The 20,025-nt window shown below is 41.2% G+C and overlaps 1 protein-coding gene across 1 annotated transcript; it reads left to right on the forward strand.

The window, feature by feature from the left end:
* Nucleotides 1-7,175: 7,175 nt before the first annotated feature.
* Nucleotides 7,176-13,886, forward strand: CHRNA9 (cholinergic receptor nicotinic alpha 9 subunit). The gene is made up of 5 exons (XM_038135958.1): nt 7,176-7,245; nt 9,407-9,552; nt 10,379-10,533; nt 11,196-11,728; nt 13,017-13,886. The coding sequence occupies exons 1-5, from the start codon at nt 7,176-7,178 to the stop codon at nt 13,571-13,573; spliced, it is 1,461 nt and encodes a 486-aa protein (XP_037991886.1). The 3' UTR covers nt 13,574-13,886.
* Nucleotides 13,887-20,025: the final 6,139 nt, after the last annotated feature.

Consider the following 20,025-nt stretch of genomic DNA (forward strand, 5'->3'; position numbering starts at 1 on the left):
CAGAACTTTTTGTGTTGAGGTCTTTAGGACCATCCAGTTGCAGCCTCCCTGCCATAGGCAGGGACATCTTTATTAACTTGACCAAGTCACTCAGAGCTTCATCCAGCCTGTCCTCAAATACCTCCAGGAATGGGGCATCCACAAATTCTCTGGGGAAACTCTGGGAGTTCCTTACCACTCACAAAGTAAAAAAAAAAAAAAAATCCAAATATCTAAATTAAAAAATTAAACCTACTGTCTTTTAGTTGGATCCATTTCCCATTGTCCTGTCACTACAGGCTCCTGTAAAAAATCCCTCTCAATCTTTCTTTTAGGCTCCATCCAGGTACTAGAAGGACACAATTAGATCACTGCTAAGCCTTCTCTTTTCCAGGCTGAACAACCCAAATCTTTAGCCTTTCCTCACAGGAGAGGTGCTCCATCCCTCTAATCAACTTCTTGGCCCTCATGTCCTTCCTGTGCTGGGCCCCCAGAGCTGGCTGCAGCACTGCAGGTGGGCTCTCACCAGAGCAGAGAATCCCCTCCCTGCCCTGCTGCCCACGCTGCTCTGGATGCAGCCCAGGATCTGGGCTTGAGTGCCCTTGACTCTCTGGGCTGTGAGTGCTATGGCTGGGTCATGTCCAGCCTCTCACCCACCAGCATCACCAAATCCTCCTTGGCAGGGCTGCTCTGGATCTCTTCATCCCCCAGACTGTGCTGATACCAAGGGCTGTCCTGACTGAGGTGCAGCACCCTGTACTTGGTCTTGGCAAACCATGAGGGCCCACTTCTCAAGCTTGTCCAGGCCCTTCTGGATGGATCGGGTCCCTTGGGAGTTTCAACAGCACCACTCAGCTTGGTGTCATCTGCAAATTTGCTGAGGGTGTACTTAATCCCTTCATCTATGTCCTTAATGAAGATACTAACACTGGCCCCAGTACAGATCCCTGAGGGGCACCAGTGATGTCCATCAGGACTTTGAGCCATTGACCACTACCCTCTGGATGTGACCTTTCTACCAATTTCTTATCCATCTAACAGTCCACCCATCAAATCCATCTCTTTCCAATTTAGAAAGAAGCATGTTGTGGGAGATTCTGTCAAAATCTTTACAGAAATCCAGATAAATGATGTCTGTAGCCCTTCCCTTGTAACCTGAGGTCGTCACTCCATTGTAGAAGGCCTCTGGCTTCATCAGGCAGGACTTGCCCTTGGTGAAGCTGTGCTGGCTCCCTCACTCCCTCAAATCACCTCCCTGTTCTCCATGTACGCTAGCACAGCTTCTAAGAGGATCTGTTCCATGATTTTCCCAGGCACAGAGGTGAGGCTGACAGGTTGGCAGTTTCCAGGGTCTTCCTTTCTACCCTTTTTAAAGATGGGTACAATATTTCCCTTTTTCCAGTCATCTGGGACTTCACCTGACTGCCATGACTTTTCAAATATCAGAGAATGTGGCTTAGTAACTCTATCAGCCAATTCTCTCAAGACTCTGGGATGCATCTCATCAGGTCCCACAGACTTCTGTGAGTGCAGATTCTTCAGGTGGTCATAAACTTATTTTCTCTTACAAGCACTCTGCTTCCCCACTCCCCATCCTGCTGTCCACTGTCCACTTGCTCGAGAGGTGTGGGAGGAAAGGCTGATATTAGAGATTGAAGCAAAAAATTTGTTGAGTACCTCAAACTTTTCCTCATCCATTTTTACCAATTTTCTAACATTGTTTTTCGGAGAGGTTACACCTTCTTTGAGGTTCCTTTCCTGGTTTACATATCTGTGCCTAGGGTTTTTCTTTCATTAAAAAGCTCAAAACTTTTTCTTCTACACCTGGTTGGTATGCATTCGATTCCATTCTGATTGTGATGCTTATATCAAATACATATTCCTTAGAATGACAGAACTAATGTTGCCTGCTCATTACTTCAGTGCTAATCAAACACATGTAAACCTTATGTCCTTATACAGCTAGAAGTTTATTTTTTAAAATTGTAAAGAAAGACTGTATTCATACTGTTGATTTCCATCTGCAAAATTCCAAGCAATCATCCAAAACCATTACATTGTTTTCTTGCTTTCAACCCATTACAAATGTATTGAAATGAAGTTTCTTAACTGAGCCACTGTGCTTACAGATACTTCAGAAAAGGGATGCTGTCTTCAGCTGAAATGGTGCTGCTTTGTTCCCAAGATACAAATGACTGTTTCGTGCCAGAATGACTGTAGCTGCAGAGTTTGAACAAATCAGCAGGTTTACTACAATGTTTTGCTCAAGAGGAAATATTTTTGCTTAAACCATAGCATTATGTAGGTGTGTTCATGCTAGGACATTTTAAAGAATGTCAGTGCCCATGTACCACAAGATGTTTCAGTAGCTAAACCCATGGTTTATCAAAAGTTCTTTTCCCTCAGAGATGAGTAGTTGCTGCTTGCTTTATCCCACAGGGAGGTTTGCTTGGGCCGAAATGCGTGGTGGTAATTTAAAGTTGTGTCCTCCCCTACGTAGTTGTGCCATATTTTGTGTTGCAAGGTGGGTGTGAGGTTACCAGGAAAGCATAAGCTTTCAGGAAATGCTAAACCCTCTATGCAGGTACTCCTGTGGTCATGGTGAGTTTTGGTAGTGTTTTAAAGGGGTATTCCTATCAAGCTCTAAATTTTGGAGGGAGTGAAGTTTTGGTTTTGAATTAGTGTCTAAACTATTGCCTTTCAGTCTTGCCTCTTCAGACATCAGTTTAATGTCTGGGATTTTTTTTTTTTTTTGTGATAGTCACACAAACTGGTTCACCTAGAGCTGTCTTCAGCCTGCAATGGGAGCTGGGAGACTTCTTTTTACTCCAAAAGCTGAGGTAGTGTGTTGCCTGCCATGGCTCAAGAGTGATCATCAGGAGGAAGATGTTAAGAGTCTGTCAGCACTCTTGTAACAGCCTAGAATTTTTTCTCTAATTCAGCTTGGTTTGGAGCTGCCTATCAGAGCAAACTTGAGGTTTGTGTCTAAGCCCAGATGCTGCCTTTGTGCAGAGCACAGATTCTGCAATTTGCCATTCGAGGGCATGCTACAAAGCTGGAAATTATCCCAATGAGAAAGAGCTGTGTATAAAATAGCTTCCTGATACCTAAAATTATAAACTAGCTTTGTCCTTAACCCTGCCAGATACTGATGGACAAAATACTAATGAGCTTGTAGGCATTGTGCTGGAAAAGGGGTAACCTGCTGCATATTAGACCACATTAAGTAATACCAGACTTCTAGGTTCAGAACGTTTCTCTTCAGGGGCTGGGAGGTGGTTGGCAGAGCTGCCTGTGTAAGTGCACCAAAAAAATTTATATTCAGAAAACCCCAGAACTGTAACATGCAAATGAGGATTTCCCACCTCTGGAAAATGTGGCTAATATTCTACATTATCTCATGAGCTAGAATTGTGAACTCTCCTAATGTATTTCCTATCTTCTGTGTGTACAGCAGGGTGGAAGAAAATATGAATGAGTATGTTGGTTTCGGGTGGTAGGGGATTTTTAGAGAGAAGGAAGGAGGAGGCAGTAGGTGGGTGAGAAAAAAATGAGGTGGAGAGAAACATGTTGCATCTAAATGAAGCGCTGTGTTCTCTCGAGCTGTTGTTACCCGTGCTGTTAAGACCAGTTAGTCCAAGGAGAGAAGTCTGACTCTGAGCAGTTAGTGGGCTGCTTGACCCTATCACAAGATAATATTCAGTAGCAAATGCTGTGAAGAAAGTGAATGCAACAGCTTCCGTGGGGAAAAATTGGCAGGAAGGCAAGTAGAAGCAGACTGTGAGACATTTCTTACAAACTGTGCTTAGAAACCAATCTGTTCTTCTTTATTGTTCTCTGATGAAGGGATGGATTTTAAATGGTACAGACGGCCTTGAGGCCTGTGATAGTACAGTATCTGCAGCTTTTCCAGTTGAAGGCTGAAAACTCTTAATGGTTTTTATGCAAAAAAGGGTAAGAATCCATTAAAAAATTCTGAAAATGTACATGTAAAAACGTTAGGCTCAAGAGCAAATTATTATTTTATGCAGGAGAAAAAGGATTAAAGAACAAAATTCTGAATATGTTTTTACACTTCTTACCTACATTGCTTATAGTTTGGCTAAGACAAATATTTAACTTTGGAAGTTTTAATATTAAAAAGATCTCTCTCATGTCATCTCCACTTCGTCTGTCCTATTTATATTTTTGGTGATGTCTACATAATCGTATACGTTTGTCTAGAAGCACAAAAAGTTACAGGTGTTATTTGAGTGGTGTACAGGCTCGGTGCGCCAATGAATAGTCCACTCTTGTCCCCCTGAGTGTCAATAGCTCTGTTAATAGCCCACACTCATTCCCACGGAGTCAAATGTTTGAACAAAATACGTGGGACGGGGTTGGATGCTGTGCCACGGGCCTCGATCACTCTCCGCACGGGCAGAAGCAGCCCGTGCCCCCAACGAGGCTTGGCACCCACTCCCAGCGATGGCACGGCTGGAATTCGCTCCCTCGGAGCCCCCCGTGGCTGGACCCAGCTCTGCTGCTCCTGCCGAGAAGGACGTCCGGGAAGACCCCGCATCCAGCCACGGAACGATTGTGTTCCTCCCTCTCATCTTCCTCTTTACAAGAGCATCTTGCCTCGCCGTGACTTACATCAAATGTAAGGCAAATGATGCGCGAAACGGATGGAAGTAGGCTGCGATGCGATGTGATTTTTGGGGGGACAACCCGCCTCGTGTCTCCGGCTGGAGCGGTAGGCTGGGTGACAGGGACACCTGCTGGCAGAGGGACTGCGACAACATCCCCGGGCGCTCTGCTGGGAGCGGCTCGCGTTCTGCGAGGGGCTCATGGCTTCATTCCAACCTCACAACACCCGTCGCTCGTCTTAAGCTATCTTTGTAAGCGGCTTCGTATCTTGAACTAATTTCTTGTATTAATCGTATTATTGTATTAATACTATTGTATTAATTTCTGATTTGGTAGCAGAACTTTGTACTGTAAAGAAAGACAACTCTTTAACTATAAATTTAAGCTTCCTTCAAAAGTTACATGCCAAAACTTAGAAACTATATTCTGAGGAAGTGTGGGTTTGTAGAAGAATCTCTCACATCAATGAGAAATTAATGTTAATGCTCGGCATTCATACAAAATATATACATTAGGGATATTTTGATTAAAAATACAAATCGGATATCTTGTGAATAAACAGAAAAAAGCCAAATGGTCTGTCATACTAACATTGTTAAATTTCTAGTGTCTACAATATTGAAAAGGCTTTTGGAGGTGTTTTAGTTTGCTTTTGCAAGCACTGTGCAACCAATGCAGCATCTCAAATGTAACAGACATGTCCGATATATATGTGTGCTCATGTTTACCTGCCTGTTTAATTCATTAAATTATTTTGCCTGTTTAATTCATTAAATTATTTATTAAAGTATTATTAAATGTTTAATTTAAGTACATCAGCTTGACATGTGTGTATTGCTGATGTAACAGGTCACACGGTTGTCTCAAGCCTGTGGCAGAGCGAGGCTAGTCCTGGTTCCAGTAGTGTTAATAGCAATTCTCTTAAAGCAGTACCCCTCATCACTCTTGTGATTACAGTAAAAGATGTTATGCAGTAGCTCCTTGCTGACAGAATGGCAATAAAATTAACCCCTGAGAATGCACTTCTCTGACTGTGTCCAAAAATCTTTTGTCTTCTGTCCATGACATTTGTTGTCTGTAGCATCATATACCTTCATCCCACAGAGAATGCAAGTTATTACATACTGCCTAGGGGCTGTTCTGACCCTTTTGACTTCTTAACAGTTTTCTACTTTTTTACTCCTTTGACAGTTCTTCAAATGAAATGACAGAGATGGATTTCATTACAAGAGTTTTGACCAAAATTATTTATTGCCTACCTAGTAAACCTGGCCATAAATGTAATTGATTTATAAATCCCACAAAAGCACAAAATTAACCAGTGACTGCTTGTAGTGCTGCTGAGTAGAAATTATGTGTATGGAGGGATAACTTTTCTTCTAGCCAAACGACAGTGCAAGAGTAAAGCAACAATAATTTATGACCTCTGTGGATCAGGACTATTCTGGATCAGATTTTTTTCCTGGTAGCTCATTCTATATTTTCACTTTCTGTTTTAGTGACTGTTTTCTGTTATCTGTTCTAAAGGGATGGCAGAATGGACTGCAGTATATCATGAAGGATGGATTGGACTGTGGTGAGGAGGAAATAATTTCTTGTCTGAGAAACTCGTGAGAAAATGTCTGTGGTACTAGGAAGCTAACCTGACAACATGAGTAATATAGACAGAGCTGTTGAAGTTCTTACCATCAGGGTGAGATGGAAGGCCAGGTGAGGTATTGTTTCATGTTCCTAATTTTCTCCTGAAACTCTTTCGGCTAAATGTAAGTGTGGTCCAGTAACTGTAATTTTTTTTGGTCAAGTTCAGCTGTGAAAAATTATACTGTATAAGGGAAATGGCATTTTACCTGCAAAGTCCAGTTTTGCTTCTGATTTACTGTGCTGAGTACTGGTCTCCAAGTTGTCTACACCTGTTGAAGTTCTTGTTTGAACAGTGATATTGGGCTACTGCAAATGTTAAATGTGTTTTCTGACTTGGTGCAGCTGCCTCTCTTCCATGTGGCAACACATTGGTAATGAAAACCTTCTTTTATCAGCATGGGAGTGGCCGAGGGTATTTTTCTGTGGGATATTGGATGTGTGATACACAGTGTTACTATTCCTATTAAAGTACAGAGTCAGATCATTTTCTTGTGAAGGTCCACAAGTTCTTTAGAACTGGTTCTGAGCGGGCTTATATTGCAGAATATAAGTGCAGTAAAACAAAGCCTTCCAAAGAACCGTAAAAGGATTTGTCATAAATGGGACGAAATCTTGCATTTGTAGTAAAAACGCAACGGAATACAATTTTTGCACTGATACCCAATCTGCTGGTTTTCTGTCTCAGCCCCAGCCTGAGAGCAGGCAGCGCTCAGGTTACTCAGAGAGGGAGGGTTCAGCAAAGCCCCGGGCGGTGGCAGGGACAGAGCCCATGATCGCTGCAGGGACGAACGAGCGGCTCCTACAACCGCATCAGTGCATCAGCACCTTGATGCTGCTGTACAACTTGATTTACTTCTTTGGATAGTTTTGGATGGTGGTGAACACTTCTGTGCCCTTGGGTGAACAGTTTTCATTTAAGTCCAGAAATGAAGATGAGGAGCGTCTCCTCCTTTTACGTCTCTCTGTGGTTGCTGCTCGCAGCAGTGATACTCAAAGGTGAGAATACTGCTTGCTAGTTAAATGTTGCACTGCAGTTTATCTTATTCGCCTAGGACCTTGTGACCTGATGTACCCTACGTGGCTGAGCCTCAGAAGTGTCTGATCTGTTTAGTTTAACTTTGTGTTTGATGAATAGACAAAAGCATCACTTACGACCAGAACTGAAGTGCTCTTCGGGAAGTTTTGATTTGCTGGGACATCTTTTTAGTCAGGAAGATTTTCTTTGAACTCTTAATTAGTCCGGGAAGTAGGTGTGAATCACCAGAGATGTGCTCCAAAGCACTTGTTCCCTACACATCGCCACCTGGCATTTGCGCGAGTCCTGCCGCTGTGGGAGAGGCTGGGGGCTGAAGTGATAACGACTCCAACAATTGGCCATTAGCAAAAGCAGCGGGGGCTCTGCTGGGGCCGGATTGCGCCCCACGAGCGAAGGGGAGGAAGGGAGGCGCAAAGCGGGTGAGGACCCATCACCAGAGATCACCGGGACAAATTAACCTTTGTTTAGCAACAAGCTGGACTTTGAACCAGATAAGGGAGAACACCGATAAAAAGCAGATCCCGTGAGACGGGATAATGCTTCTTATGATGAATGGCGGTATCTGTCCTCTCCATTATCTACTCTTATCCTTTCTTCCTTTTCCTTTCTTCTGTATTTTCTTAAGGATAATCTTTATGCTTTTATATTGTTTCATTTCTATTGTTAATAACCTATACGATTAGTACCTCTTTCCCACTGTTGGAATTGAGGCAACTTTAAAAAAAAAATGGTAACTTTAGTCAGGGGTTTGCTCGCCTTTGCTCGGGGGAGGGGAATTGAAGTTAGTCTTCAAAAGACTCTTCACTGGGAGAGGTCTGATGAGTTTAGCATCCACAGATGGGGAGTAGCCAGAAGGTACCCAGGAAATAAAGGAACATTAACGGGCATTACTCCCCCGGAGACACTTGGTCTGGGAAAAGGTTGATAAGAGTACCAAGGAATGAGGGCCGAATTAGTATCGGAGGCGAAGGGATCAATAACCAATAGAAGATTGAACACTAAGAACTGTGTAGTTTAAAACGAGTGAACGTGAATTTCTTTGGGGGTTTTATGTATAAATAGGTGAAAAGTCTGGTAAAGAGCCATGTACGATGGAATGATTTTCACTGCACAATCCGGGCATGTGTGGATGAAATAATTTCTGTCGCATGTACTGCTTAGAATAACATCCTGCCCAGAATAAAGTAATGCCTAATTCTCCAACATGGAAAAGACTGAGTTGGAGAGTTTCTGTTTTCCCTGTAGTTTCAGCACTGCATCAAATTGTTCTAAAATAAACCTGCCATACATAAATATGTGTATTTATACACAACCAGTCGTTCAGTGTTATTTCACTCTTACCCATCCCAAGGCATCTATTAAGAAGAACCCCAGTTACCCCACCTTCAGGGGTGGTTGTAACAGAGTGGTTCTGTTGTCCTTGCCCTTTACTTGCAGAAATTTGTGTATCTATGTGAAGAGGCTGCCTAGAGAAACTGTGATGTACAAAATAGTATGAAACAGCAAAAGTATATTTTAAAACCCCAAGTTTCAGTCAATTGTCTTTAGTATCTAAGTTTGGATAGCACGAAGCATCTCCAAGTACATGATTTGGAAAAGATGTTGGTGCACAGATGTATTCACACATTAAGCAATCGCCAGCTTGTGAAGAAAAGCAGCTCAGACATTTTACAGGTGGTAGTTTAAAAAGAAAAAGACTATATTCTGGAAGTAGCAGGAATCTTCCAGTGCTGCATTTGGGGACATACCAAAAGCCATTAGCCTGTGTGTAAGTGTAAATTCAGACCTTGATGACTGGAAGTCAGTAATATCTGCCTGTGAGAGTAATTAGTAAAATAAAAGTACTTACATTTACTTTCAAAAAAAAATGTAAGAATTGCTATATACAGTACCTTTCAGTGGGTGTGAAAAGCTTAAGTTAGCTATTCACTTGCTCAAGGTGAACGCTGTCTTTATTTGAATAACTTCATCAGGTACTCTACCGTATCTGAACTAATATTCTACCATATATGAATGATAAATATGGTTATAGCAAGTGTTGCTTGAAGCAGTAGAAAGAAGGTGTTTTCTGATGCTGCTCAGTGCTTTATCTAATGTACTGAACAAGTCCGTGTTTTATAGCTGTAGAATCAGCCAAAGGAAAATATGCTCATATGCTGTTTAATGAGCTGTTTGAAGACTACTCCAATGCTCTGAGACCAGTGGAAGACACAGATAAAGTACTGAATGTCACCCTTCAGATCACATTGTCCCAAATTAAAGACATGGTGAGTAAAAGTAGAGTTCTGTTTTTCTAAAAATATACAGGAATATACCAGATGTAAGCCTTTTGTTTGGAGTAGGAAAAGGAGCCTTCAGTTTGTTGTGACAACTTCAGGAATGCTTCCTCAGGGGCAGGGGAGAGGGGGTGGCCTGAGGGATTGGGGGTGTGTTCTGTTCTCCAGTTTTTTGTACATTCTTCTCCAGTTGCATCACTAAAGGCTTCCATTATAAGTCTGGAAACTTAGAGCTGCTGAATTTTTAAGACTTCTTTTGTAGTTAGGTGTTGGTATCACACTCTCCAGCCAACTTTGGCTGAGTTTTAAATACAGCAAATGCTTTTTCTAAGCTGCGATTAATTTCTACATAAAATCCCTAAAATTAGCCTTCAGTAATTTTTATAAATATGGTTTTTAGATACACTTTTAAGGAAAAAGAAAATGTGTCTGGAAGGAGAAGGAAAGATTATTTTTGTGGCTTCTGAATTATAATTTCAAGGCCTTGCCAAGCTCTGAAAGAATTTCTTAGCCTGGATGTCTTAGCTATTTGCTGTTCTGAAGCTCGCAAAAGGAAATTAGGAAGAACTGGGAGCGTTAGATACTGTGATTAAAACTAGGGAGGGTGCTGAGAGATGAAGGTTTGCACAAGTGAAAGTCCAGACCAGTGATTTTCCTGTACTGTGTATGGGCTAGATGCCTGTCTGAGAATTATTTTGTGGCCTGTTAGTATTCAGGACTGTTTTGAGCACTACATCAAAGCCATATCACACATGCTGACTGTCTAAGATGTGATTTTGTCACCTTCAGCTAGAAATATTTCTACCTTTTTATGCAGGATGAAAGGAACCAAATTTTGTCAGCTTACTTATGGATTCGACAAAGCTGGTATGATGCATACCTCAGATGGGACAAAGATAAATATGATGGGTTGGATTCTATCAGGATTCCAAGCAATTTGGTTTGGAGACCAGATATTGTCCTATATAACAAGTGAGTGTGGCTGGAGAAAATCAGCTTGCGTATTTGAGGGAGGGAGGGAGGGGGTTAAAGGAGAAAGTGGCCTACAGAGTCTGAACTTTCATCTCTACCTTACCTTAGCAAGGGGTATGTTTGTCGTCTTAACATTTGTTGTTGATAATCTAAATATTTTGCAATAAAGCTATAGACAAGATCTGAAAATTATGCTATACAACAAAGCTTTTCTGAATTTCTCTGCACTGGGAATTGAATACCCTGGCTGTCTGAGGTGCTTTCTGCTGAGGCTCCGAGAGAACTCTGGAAGATTGTCCACAAAACTATGATGCATAAAGGCTGCACTCCTTGTCTGCTCTCCCAGGCCAATACAGACCTGCAGACTGTTTTCCTCTTTTAATGGACTCTTATTCTACTGTGTTCTGTTTGAGGTCAAGTTTGAAGGAACTATGGCCAACCAATGCAACATTCAGCAGCACTGATGTTTGGCATTCATGGGCATTCATATCTGTAAATAATGGTTATTAGTAAGTTCCTACTAAAATTCAGTGTAAATATGACTTCAGAAACATGCTTTTAATGGTGTGAAAGGAGGGTCTTCCTCATTGCCCACCTTCTCTGGACCTCACCCTTAAATTTTTTTGTCTGTCAATCCTGATTGCCATTTTTCTGTCTTTTAGGGCTGATGATGACTTTTCAGAACCAGTAAATACTAATGTAGTGCTGAGATATGATGGAAAAATCACTTGGGATGCCCCTGCTATCACAAAGAGCTCTTGTGTAGTGGATGTGTCATATTTTCCTTTTGACAGCCAGCAGTGCAACCTTACCTTTGGGTCCTGGACCTATAATGGTAATCAGGTAGACCTCATCAATTCTCTTGATAGTGGTGACCTCTCTGACTTCATAGAAGATGTGGAATGGGAGATTCATGGAATGCCAGCAGTTAAGAATGTTATCACTTATGGCTGCTGCTCTGAGCCTTATCCAGATGTGACCTTCACGCTGATTTTGAAAAGGAAGTCCTCTTTCTACATTTTTAATCTGTTGCTTCCCTGCATTTTGATCTCTTTCCTGGCCCCGCTGGGATTCTATCTCCCTGCAGACTCTGGTGAGAAAGTGTCTCTGGGTGTTACAGTTCTTCTTGCTCTGACCGTGTTCCAGCTGATGGTTGCAGAGATCATGCCCCCATCTGAAAATGTACCTTTGATAGGTGAGCTTTACACACTCTGTCTTTAAGCATGACTTACCAATAGCAGGGCTGAATGTCAGGGAATCTTCACGTAATTTGTGATTTCTGGGAAGATAAATTTGCTACATTTTAGAAACATAGTGAAGTACTTGAAGTATGTGTGGAATCTGTATAGGTATGCTGCAGTTTTTAGAGGTTATTTTGTGTTTATTTTAAATTATACATTAGCTAGCTGTTTTATATTTGTTAAATATAGTTAGGTATTTCGAATTATGCTATCGCATCTTGAAATAAAGCTGGTAATGGAAAACAATTTTAGAACTATCACATGAAGTATAATCAAAAGCTATAAGCACAAGGTCAGACTGTTTCAAGATATGCTTCTGTCAGATCCAGATGGTTGGATGGCCTGGCTGGCATAATCACAGTTGACTTAATATCTGACAATTGCTTCATTGGATTATAGTTCCTGGGAATTCATTATGCTGAAATTGAATTTATGTCTGGGAGATCAGGAAAGTTCATGTGCAATGAAAGGAACCTAGCTCAGTCTGTTTTCTCTATTGCCACACTCTCCCTTGCCATCCGTTCCAATCCCTTTGAAACGTGGCTCACGTCACACTTGTCTGTGGCACGTCCCGTGTTGCTGCTGTCAGCTCTTGCCTCTCCTGCAGAGGCTGCAGAGCAGGGCTGGGAGCACTTCAGTTGCCAAAAGTAAGGGCAGAGGAGCACAGCTTGTATTCTCTTCAGCTCTGTGCTCTGACCTCGGAGCTGGCAGCACACTGGATGTGGATGCCAGCAAAGTCTGCTTATCCACTGCCAGTTTGAGTGTGAAAGCATGGATCTGCTGGCGTGGGGTGCATCAATAGCTCAAACAAAGTGTGATCATTACTGTTGTTAATACCAGAGGAAATGGGATTTCCAAGGTGCCATGTGAAGCCATTGGCATGGGGATTTTGCAGATACTATGAAAAGAACAAGGCTCTTGAGAAACATTTTTGAGCTGCTTTCTGAATGGATGTGTTTCAAGTAATCAGGGGTTTTAGCTTGCAAATATTTACCATGCTAATACAGTAGTCCCATACTCATCTGATAAAGACATGCCAGTGATGAGTATGAGATTTTATTTTAATGGCTTTTATCTTTGTTTTTAAATGGTGACTCCTGATCTACAAGAATTAGGGTGATTAAAATTTTATTTCCCTTGCATTTATGCTTAATGCTATGTTGGTCACACTGTCACTTCTCATTGATTTTTTTTTTTTTTATTAGATCAACATCTTCAATATAATTTTATTTTGTGTTCTAGGGAAGTACTACATAGCAACTATGACCATGATCACAGCTTCCACTGCACTGACAATCATTATAATGAATCTCCATCATTGTGGCTCAGAAGCAAAGCCTGTTCCACAGTGGGCCAAGGTGGTTATTTTGGACTATATGTCAAAAATCTTTTTTGTTTATGATGTGGGTGAAAATTGCACAAGTCCAAAAAGAGAGAAGGAAGAAGAATGTAGGTTAGAGGGGGATGATGGGTGTCAGAGGAGGCACAAAGAGGTAAGGAGTCCTCTTTCCACTAGGAATGATGACTGCAATCTCAAGGGGAAGCTCAGTGGAAATTGGAATAAAAGCTATGGAGTTCACAGTGAAAATGTTAGGGAGACTGTTAATTGCTGTTCTTGTTACAAAATGCTGATTAAAAATATTGAGTATATTGCTAATTGTGTTAGAGACCATAAAGCAAACCGGGCCAAAGGCATTGAGTGGAAAAAAGTTGCAAAAGTGATGGACAGGTTTTTCATGTGGATTTTCTTTATCATGGTGTTTTTTATGAGTGTGTTGATCATTGGGAAAGCTGCTTAACTGAAAGTGAATATGTTCCTTTTGTAAATCTGAATATTTGATGTTAGTTTGTTTAGGAGGAGTTCAGTGATAGGGGTGCTTTTGAGATCTTTGTCTTGTATTCTATAACAACAAACAAATTGGTTCTGTAGGCTGTGACAGTGAATTGAGACATAGCATAACTGAGGACTTTGCTGGTGACTGTCCTTGCCTTTTAGTATGGGTGTGCTGATGAGGCTGCAGGATAAGCAGTCAGTGTTCCACCTTGGTGGATGGTGGCCATGACTTCAGGCTGTCTGGGCCAGAGTATTGCAGCAGTGGAGCAGAAAACCTAGCAGGGAGTTGTGTATTCACAGGGCTGCATCTCTGCACCTTGCAATTTGATCAGCCCTTTCTCCCTTCCAGGGGGGGAAAAAAACGTGTATTTGTGATATGGTGACATTTTCTGGAGATCATCCCTTCACGGCATTGCCTTTTCCCCTTTTATTTCAGCTTGACTTTAAAACTGATATTTTTTGTTCCAGCTCACTGATCACTGTTCATTTCATAGGCTCTACATGCTGTGCCTTTAGTTTCTAATATGGTTGAGCTTACTGAATATGATCTTCCTCTTTATCATTTTCTGCTGCAGAATATTACTGTGTTGTCACCATGGCTCAAGTAAGCCAGATTCCCAGGGTTTCTTCCTCACTGAGTCAGAAGGGCCTCATAATAGGAAGAACTTCTCCTGTCCTTCCTACATGTCTCATTGCCCTGGGCATTTGTTCAAGATGTGCCTTTAAATGCTACTTGAGACTGCTAAAATAGGAGGCTGTGACTTCTGTCTTCTCTCACTGTATTTACCTGCCACTGTTCACCCTTTGTGTCCCTTGTTCGCTCTTACAAGCTCTTTAATACTTAAATTTTAAACAGTTTACAGGAATGCCAAGGTTGCTCTGTGCATTACTTAGCACAAAATCATGATTTACAGACTCTTTAAAGTAGTGCCATAATCAACACTCTTTGCTCAACACCTTAGTTCTTACATATATGGGAAGATGTTTGTTGCTGACAACACCAACATCCCCTCTTGTCTGTTAATGTCTGTTAACCCTCTCAGACTGATGGAGCTCTGGAGGACGTCTCTTGTAGTAAAGTAAGAAACCAGTACCTCGGGCATGTCCATGGCAAATAAATTGCTTTTGCAAAGCACCCTGAACTTTGAAACCATGATATTCTAGATGCAGTGGGAGAGGCAGAATGGCATTGTAATGGATCCCAGTCAAAAGTTCATGTGATAAAACTAATTTTCATAATTGTTGCAGTTAATAGGAGCATACCTGTGAATCAGTAACTGAAGAGCAAGGAGCTAAACTGGTAAAGTCATGCAGTTGTTATGCCCAAATTTATTAGAAGAAAGGGAATTGTTCTTTTTATTTTGATGATGTAAATGATGCATTGAATTGCTAATGGCAGGTTTTCTTTTGTGTGGAATAATTAACACTGTAAACTTATCTGGATTCTCATACATAATGCAAGCCTTAAAGTCCAGGTTTTAATGTAAAGCTAAACTGGGTGTCTAGCCAAGAATAAACTCAGTATGTGGAAAAAGTCTCAAGTGTGTTCCCTGTGTATCATCAGTTCCCACTCAACCAGGGTAACTTTGAGTAGCTCCTTTAGAAGACGAGCTGTTCATTTTTGTTCACGGTGCAGAAAAACAATTGCACCCATTTGCCACATAGTTCAGGGTCCAGCACTTACACTGCCTGCTTGAGGAAACTGGTTTGCTCTTCCTTGTGGAAAAAAATATTGTCTGTAAAGCTGAGGGAGTAAGGTATTTAAAGATAAGGGTAAAATATTCAGAACATGAGTCTTCAGCATGGAAAACTGATGACCAAGGGTTTATTTAAGGCTTATGGGTGGCATAAAGAGCTACTGTTCACAGTCTCTTGCAATATAGGAACGGGGTACATGAATGTACACAGTGTGTAGCAGTGGAAGAGTCTGTGCAACAGGTGACAAGGCTGAAGAACTCTTTGCAACAGGATTGGTGAATGCCAAAAAGTTATATGAAGTTCAAGACTCAAGGGAAAAAATAAAAGAAAAATCTACTGGCATACTTCTAAATACAGTCACCAAGCATTTAAGGGTGGAGCAATATTTTAGAGATTCATGACTACATGTCCTTCAATGCTCTTCATCCCACTGGTGGCATCCATTGGAGGCAGCTTCAAGATTTTGATAGCTCTTTAGTCTGATTCAGAATATCTTTCTTAGAAATTCAGATTTTGTCCATGTCACTCTGTTCAAAGCAAACTGCTGCAGTTGTGGGCTTTCCATGTGTATGGGAAAGTTTGCAATCTTAGGTGGATTGTGGGCCACTATCATGCTGGTGCTTTTCAGTACTCTGCATGCTTAGATGATGATGTTGAAATCATGCTTTGCAATTCCCTAATACTTTTAATGTGAAGATGTGATGGTGTAAGAAATCTTATACCATCATATCTTCACATAAATTCTTCCTTGCAAGAATATGATTTGAAAAATAGTTCTAATGATTCAGCTTATTAACTATTAAATTTGCTTTTTATTTTTTATCCTTTTCTTTGGATCACCAGACATTCTCAAGTGTTTCTTTCACCCTTTATTTACATAAGGTGATTTTTCTTGGTCTTGTAATAAAGACTTTTCCATTTTTAGTTCATAAGAGCCCTGGATATAATAAAGATTGTGAGTAGCAGAGGATGAGCACCAGTAGAAGCTGGTCCCTGAATTTTTGTGATGCTAGGACCCTTGAGTCATGTCCCTGAACTTCATAATCGTTCAGGGTAAAAAACATGATGTGACACTGCATGACAAGGCTGACCCAAGGCCCATGCTGCTGCCATGCAAGGGCTACCTGGTTTAAAGCTAGCTCAGGAGTTTCTGCCTAAACTGTAGGGACAGTAACTTAGGTCTTAATGTTTGCAGAATCACAGAATCATTTAGATTGGAAAAGACCCCTGAGATCATCATGTAATGTCCAGTCATTTCTTGAACACCTCTAGAGATTGTGACTGCACCACCTACCTGGGCAGTTCATGCCAGCCCTTTCCATGAAGAAATTCCATCAAAAAGAAACTTGTTCTAAATCAGCCTTGTGTGTGACTAGGCAGAACTTGTTACTGCTGTAAGTATAGGAGCTGTAGTGCTGAGTGAGACAGGGCTGTTTAATCTAATTCTATCTGTCTTGGTCTCTTCCTCTTTCCTTTGTGTGCCTCGTGCTTAGATCAAGTAATCTTTGAGAAAGATGAAATCCAGAAATTATTAATAACTATGATTCTAGTAATGGAAAATTAGCTATTGATGCACTGAGTAACTCTGTTTACCATGAAGGCAGCAGGGTGACTTTATATTTACTGAGGAGAACAGTGATGCTGAAAAAATACTGTTTAAGATCTGTGTGCTACAGAGTCCTTCGAGGGATGAGCTGACAGATTCTTTTGTTGTACCATCTCTTGGCAGAGACATCAACTCCCCTTTCTTGTACTGAGTCACTGCAGTGTTGAAATGAGGAAAAATAGAAACTGTCTCTTGTGATGCCTTCACTGCTCTTTTCACAAGCAGAATTACAGAGCTCAAGTGTAATGGGATGTTGGGGTGTTGAATTTTCAACAGTGCAGAAAGGTAGAAGATGGCCTTTCCTAACCTAAGAAATCTGTTTGTGTTCATGGAAATTGAAGCAATAGGGCTCAGACTAAACCAAAAAGGATCATCCTGAACAATAAATGACATTCTGAAAGAGGTTTTTCCCATGTTTCAGGAATTCAGATGTCATATTCTAAGCATCTATATCTTTTGTCCACTGGTTAGCAAAGCTTGGTTCTCTGACACTGCCAGGATTATGATACATGTCTCACAGTCATTTCTCAAGAGGTGCAGGAGTGTGGCAAGAATTCCTGATTGTGCACCTGTCCCAGTTTGAGAAGCTGACAACCTGAGTATGATTGTTTTGGAGACAGGAAAAGGAGATTATGGGGTGAAAGACAACTGCTCTCATTCTATTTACAAAAGTGTGAAGAACCCATCTTTTCTTACAAACTTCTGTTATTCGTTGAAGAAAAGAATATATTGACTCTTGTTTTCTTTCTTAACATGTTTTCATCAGTGACAATATATAGGACCAAAGGCGACCTCTGTAGTTTGTGTGCAGCTACCTCCTTTGTACTTGCAGGCAGAGTGAGTGACCTAGAGCTCCATTAAAGGCTGAACATCTATTTTCTCACTGTTCTCTGAAGTCTACTAAAAAGGAGAAATCTTTCTTCTTTGTTAGAGACAAGTCCAACTCTGGGGAAGGGACACAGAAGGTAGTGAAGATGTTTGTATCTAGTTTGTACTGTGCACATTAGGGCTTCATTGTCTCCAGACACTTTTTAAGAACTCCATTTTACCTTTGCAGTAAGGAATAACAGAGATAGCGAGTACCTATCTCACTTTTGTTCTTATGTCTGTATGTCTGTCTTTCTAAATGCTTTGTACATTTGATTCCTTTTGTACATTTGTCTGCAGGCCACAGACCACTGAAGGTCTGCAAGGCCACCAGGAGTACACTGCCCCTCAGAGGTGAGTGTCTCAGGTGGTGCCTTCTGGTTACCTGGGGGGCAGGGATGGATGTTGGTGGTGAGCTGAGTTGTTTGTCTGGCCATGACAGCACTGTATCTTCTTTCAGGTGTAGTTCTAGCCATTGTTGTTGAGAAGGCAACCCAGAGGCACCTTTGCATCAGGATGAAAGACAAATCTAGCTGTAGAGGGTGGGCTGTAAGCTTATGGGGAGCATAGCAGGGTGCAAAATAGGGTCTGTGAAAAAGCTGGCGTGTGGAACTGCCGTGCTCTCTTCTTGGGTATTCCTGCTTCAGAGTAGAAGTCTATCTACTGAACATCCAAAAAAATGCAAATTGAGATTAAAAAAGGGGATCTGCAATTTCAGGTAGGGTTTCTATTCTACTTTCTGAAGACATTTATTTAAAAAGTGATCCAGTACTACCTTTCAAGTAACCCATCTAGGATTATGGATTTTTCTGGGGAGCAGGTATTGTTTTTTTCCCTCTGCCATTATAAAGTTCTGTGTCTTGACATTCACACAGCTGCTCACAACAAACCTTTATCTCTATTTTAAAAGAACTTGAAACAGAGTTTCATAGATCATTATTTTTATTCATATCATCCTTCACTGAACAAGATCTTATCTATGGTGTTGGGAGTGCTGGGGAGACTGCACACCACAGTCTTTCCTACATTTCACTTTTGTTTGAAGAATGCTCTAGTTTTGATTAATTTAAATGCAATGCCAGACATGTCAAAAGAAGAGTGGAGCAAAAAAAATCACATGCTTTTGAAAAAATACTTAAATTTAACCCAGATTATTGTAGAATAGAATTATTAAACTGGATTTACTGGGTATTTGCTTTCTATGTGTTTGTCACTTCTAACAGACAACTTGATTAATAGCAGTCTTAAATGTTGTATAATCACATCATGTTCTGGTTTTGTTTGCTTTTGAATTCTCTATTAGCATGCTTAACAACAAGTTAGCAGGAAATTTTTTAAGGCAATATAGTATGAACAAATAAAGAATGATAGTATCATTAATGCACACATCTGCATGCTTCTGTTGTTAGTGTGCCATAGATAAGTTATAGATCTGGCTCTTTTATTCAGAGAGTATTTTCAGTTCTAGCTGAGCACTAGCAAGCTGCTCCTGACATTTCAGTGACAAGAGTGCCTTTTGTTAATGTTACACTGGAGCTAAAGCATACCCTAACAATAAAGTTAAATAGATGGTAAAGTCATCTGGAGAAGTCTCTAGCAGTTAGAAAAGACCTTTACAGAGAAAGCAATTGGCTAGAATGTGGAGTCCATGTTCAACGGGGGTGGAAGTGTTGGTTGGACTTCCATAGGGCTACAATTGCTTAGAGGATGGTAGCAGACACAGCTGTGTTGCACAGTGATGCTACATAATGTCAGCAAAATGAAGAAGAGGAAAGAGAAGGGAAAAGCTAACTAAACATGAAATGAAAAATGTAAAATGACTGAGACTATTGTTCAGCACCTGCGAGTTCACTAGAGCACGTTCAAGCTGTGGGATAGCTCCTTTAATTCTGCATGTCCCATCCACTGGGCAGCCTGTGTCCAGGGGTGGACTGTTGGCAACCCTGGGGCTGCATCACAGCAGGGGGTCTGTTGTGGGGTAAGGGGTGACTGTCTCAGTCAAGGACAAGGGTGTCAGCTTACCCCAAATCATGATGAGGTGTCCAAGCCTTCACTAGCTTGATGGATTGGTGGGACCCTGAGGACCCACTGTCATCACATACTAGTAAAGCACATCTGCTTCATCTCTCTGCTCAGTTCCCAAAAGTAAGTGTCTGGTGGCCTTCAGTAGGAAAATTGTCACTTCTACAGTCTGGAAGGTTGGCTTTCTCTGGGCTACTTCACAGCACTAAGTTCCTTCTGGCACC

Source organism: Motacilla alba, chromosome 4, assembly GCF_015832195.1.
Source record: "Motacilla alba alba isolate MOTALB_02 chromosome 4, Motacilla_alba_V1.0_pri, whole genome shotgun sequence".
NCBI lineage: Eukaryota > Metazoa > Chordata > Aves > Passeriformes > Motacillidae > Motacilla > Motacilla alba.